Source organism: Nematolebias whitei, chromosome 12, assembly GCF_014905685.2.
Source record: "Nematolebias whitei isolate Nwh7 chromosome 12, NemWhi1, whole genome shotgun sequence".
NCBI classification, from domain to species: domain Eukaryota; kingdom Metazoa; phylum Chordata; class Actinopteri; order Cyprinodontiformes; family Rivulidae; genus Nematolebias; species Nematolebias whitei.
Window position 1 is genome coordinate 47,124,542 of NC_056509.1, and position 4,252 is coordinate 47,128,793.

Sequence of the window (4,252 nt, forward strand, 5' to 3'; positions counted from 1 at the left end):
TGTTGTTATATTTATTATAACTGTTATATTTATTATAACTGTTGTTAGAGCAGAAAAACTTTGGTCTGCAGCTGCCTGGAGTGTGCATGTGTCACTTCACACTTGGATCATCTCACTCCTCTGTGGGAGGTTCCCCTGAAAACGTCCACTCTCAGACGTGGACTCAGGAACCTTCAGCCTCAGAGAGAACGAGGCTGTTGTCTGAAAATGAACGGCTGATCCGGGGCCTCAGACTGGCTGCTCTGTCTGTCAGTCCGTGACCAAACTTAAACATGATGATCGGCTGATGTCTGTTTTGAATGCCATAATACCTGCATCTACCATGACACCTTTGAGATCGACCAGCAGATCGAGATCGACGTGTCGGGCACCCCTCTTCAAACGGAACAAAAACGGTTGTTGTTCTTGTTCTTTTCAGGTCAGGAGTCGTATCTTTTTGGTTTCAGTTCTTGTTTATCCTTTATGTTTGCTTCCTGTATTCTCCTGGCGTTCCTTCTCCCTGTTCTTTTCCTGCCAGCTTTGCCCCGCCCACCTTCACCTGTCCCCTGTTCCCATCATGGCACCTGTCTCCAGTCACCTCCTCAGCCTTCTCCAGATCATCTGCAGTTTGTCTCTGTGTGTGCTTCACGCCGCCTCCGGCTCTCCTCCGTGTTTCCGGAGTTGTTTTTTTTTATTTTTTCAGTTTTGCTGCCTCGTCAGCCTTTTGCTTTTGTTTAACAAATCTTAAATGTTTAACTCCTCGGGTTCAGTCTTCACTCCCAGGTCCAACCTCCACAAACCGTGACATGTCAGTGATGCATTTAGGTGCACGTGGAAACAAGAGTTTCTCAGGACAGTCAAAGCTTCTGAATAGAACTCGCATTAAAAATCGTTGTAAACTAATTAAAACCACAGAAACTCATCGTGTGGTCCATTTGGCTGTTTGAGCTGGTCGAGCTTCAGAGATGGATACAGCTGAAGTCAAACAGGATCAACCACAATCATTTGTACCACCAAACCTTGAACTAAGATGAACAGTCAAACACCATCACCTCTGACTCTTAACCCAATGTAGCTTTTTTAACGTCCTCTGAAAACCCGACCAACGTGCAGACGTTTGTTTACAACGGTGCGAATGGTCGGGACGCCACTCGTGACTCATTTATCAAACATGGATAAGATTTGGAGCCAGCGGCTCGTTTCCACTGCTGCTGTCAGCAACAACAAACCAGTTAGTCCGTAAAGTGAAAGATCAGAAATGGTCCGAATAAGGAGAACTGAAGTGTTTTGACACAAACATTTAGATCATTCTGTGTTTAGTGTTTGAGTTTTTTATGTTTACAGCCGATCTGTGGGGTCAGGAGGGATGGTGAAATGCATCGGACCGGAGGAGAAACTCCTGACTGAGTCTGATCCTCGGCGGCGCCGGCTTTGACTGGACAGGACCAAGACAAGGAGTAACGATGAATTCATTCAGACTTTATTTAAACTCACCTCCTCAGCAGTTTGTGTGACTCCGATGAGAAAAGGCACACATTTAAAGAGCAGCACGTGGACGTGCCTCGTCACTGAACAGTGAATGTTTGTAGTTTTCAAGATGAGTGTTTTTCTGGACTGGAGTTGAACGGGAAAGTAAACTTCAGGACTTTGCTGCACGGTGCTCAAGTGGGCAGGAGTTCCACTGTGGAGAAGAACAGAGGCAGGCTTTTGTTTTTTACTTGTCTGATGCAGCGGAGTGATGGATCCTGGATTGGGGGGGGGGGGGGGGCAGAGGTTAGAGAGGATGGACCTGTGATCGGAGGGTCATCGGTTCAACTCCTTGTGCCAACAACATCAAAATGTGGGAGGAAAAGGATGGGGAGGGGCTACAAATATCAGGTGGCAGCCATCTTTGAGTTTGACGTGACAACCCAGTTTTCAAAAAGAAACTTTCTGACACGGTGGTTCAGTTGGTAGAGCTGCTGCCTCTCGGCGAGAAGGTCCCTGGTTCAAATCCCAGCCCCGGCCCTTTCTGTGTGGAGTTTGCATGTTCTCTCCGTGCTGCGTGGGTTTTCTCCGTGCACTCCGGTTTCTTCCCACAGACAAAAAACATGCATGTTACCAGTGTCTCCCCTAGATAACTTGCCATGGCAGGGTGCTCATCTCCTCCATGATTATTGTTGATGGGTGGGGAGGGTGCGCAGATCGGTTTGGTCGGCGGGACGGGGCGCCCTGTTTGTTTAATAGTAGAGGAAACATTGTGTTAGGCTGACTCTAAACTCTAAATTGTCCCTATAGTGAGAGACTGAATGGTTGTTTGTCTCCATGTGTCCCTGTGATGGACTGGAGACCTGTCCAGGTGTCCCTGTGATGGACTGGAGACCTGTCCAAGTGTCCCCCACCTTTCAGTGACTGCTGGACATGGGCTCCAGTGACCCCCATGACTCAAAAAGGAAGAAGTGGGTAAAAGATAATGGATGGATGGATGGATGGATGGATGGATGGATGGATGCATGAATGGATGGATGGATGCATGCATGGATGGATGGATGGATGGATGGATGGATGGATGCATGGATGGATGGATGGATGAACTGTGACACCTAGACACATCCACACACCAAAATAGAGTAGGCACATTGATGACTTTTCAAGTTGGCGAATTCAGAAGGCAACATATATAAGGTGGCAGCCATCTTGGATTTTGACGTAATGACCTCGTTTTAAAAAAGAAACTTTCTCATGCCGAGATGGAGCCACACAAAAAAAATGGAAACTGTACCTCAATTATTTTTCATGGTATTCAGCTTACAACATGCATAGACAGACAGGCAGACAGACAGGCAGACAGACAGGCAGGCAGAGGTTTCAGAGTTCACAGCTCTTTTCAGATGACAACAGAATTTCCTGCTGAGTTCAGAAACCAGCATGTACAGTGGGAACCTCCCAGTTGGACTCCACGATGACTTCACTGACCAACAGCAGAAGGAGGAGGAGGAGGAGGAGGAGTGTGTGTGTTTGAATGAAAACAGCTTCAAAGAAACACACACACACTCTGCTGTCCGTTAGCTGGCTGGCTTCCTGCCAGACTGCGAGGCGTTCACTGACCCAGCAGGAAGGGAGAGTTTATGAACCTGATAAGAGCCGGTGAGCCAGTCAGGGCTCAGAGTTTACTTTCAAACTCCTGAAACACTCGGCTGACCGTTAGAGCCAGAAGCTAGAGAGCGAGGCCAGCGTGTTCAGATCCCGACTCAGGTTTATGTTCATGTCAGAAACTAAAAACTTCTGAAAACGGAGCAAAAAGTCTTTTAAATCATCTAAAACCTGAAGACCTGCAGAGACTCACCAAACCAGCGGCGCAGAAACACCCGTCTGAGCCGCCGCTCGTCCACTGCGCTCCTGAAGGAGATCCTCACCTCCTCCTCTGAACATGAACACCTGACCACAGCACCTCCTCCTGCCAGACTGCGCCACATGTTCCTCTGATACCCCATCAACTCCCAAATTATTCCAGAAAGGGCTACATAGATTTAAAAAAAATCTGTTTCCCTGCAGCTTTGAAGACACCTGAATGCCTCACGTGCTCAGTGCAGCTGCAGCATCAGAGATGAAGGTTCAGACTGAGGAGGAGGAGGAGGAGTTATGGAAGGAGGGATCAGGAGAGGAGGAAGAGGAGGGAAAGACTTTAACAGAGGAAGTGGACCTGGTTAAAGCACAGAGGGATGAAGATGACCAGGAAGAGAAAACCTACAGCTCAAACAGACATGTCTGTTAGCAAAATATCTGATGAACCTCTGGACAAAAAAAATGGATGTTCCTCTATCAATTCTACAAACATCTGGCTAAAATGTGGAGTGGTAGTAGCTGAGCATCAGCCTCAACACGCTTGAATTCATGTTTACGTGTTCATGAATTAAACGTCGCTGCACCAACTAAATAAAAAGCAGCGTTACCTTCATGACCAGATGTTTCCTTCAGAGTATCTGGCCAGATGTTCCCTTCAGAGTCTCTGGCCAGATGTTTCCTTCAGAGTCTCTGGCCAGATGTTTCCTTCAGAGTCTCTGACCAGATGTTTCCTTCAAAGTCTCTGGCCAGAAGTTTCCTTCAGAGTCTCTGGCCAGACGTTTCCTTCAGAGTCTCTGGCCAGACGTTTCCTTCATAGTCTCTGGCCAGACGTTTCCTTCAGAGTCTCTGACCAGATGTTCCCTTCAGAGTCTCTGGCCAGACGTTTCCTTCAGAGTCTCTGACCAGACGTTTCCTTCAGAGTCTCTGGCCAGACGTTTCCTTCAGAGTC

At 47.7% G+C, this 4,252-nt stretch overlaps 1 protein-coding gene across 1 annotated transcript in view; it reads right to left on the bottom strand.

Moving 5' to 3' along the window:
• Nucleotides 1-3,521, bottom strand: part of LOC119418399 (pleckstrin homology domain-containing family G member 3) — a 22,737-nt gene extending 19,216 nt beyond the window's left edge. Inside the window, exon 1 of the mRNA XM_037685675.1 lies at nucleotides 3,305-3,521. Coding sequence (XP_037541603.1) covers nucleotides 3,305-3,452 — 148 coding nt within the window. The 5' untranslated portion in view covers nucleotides 3,453-3,521. The remainder of the gene's footprint in view (nucleotides 1-3,304) is intronic.
• Between the last annotated feature and the right edge of the window lie 731 nt (nucleotides 3,522-4,252).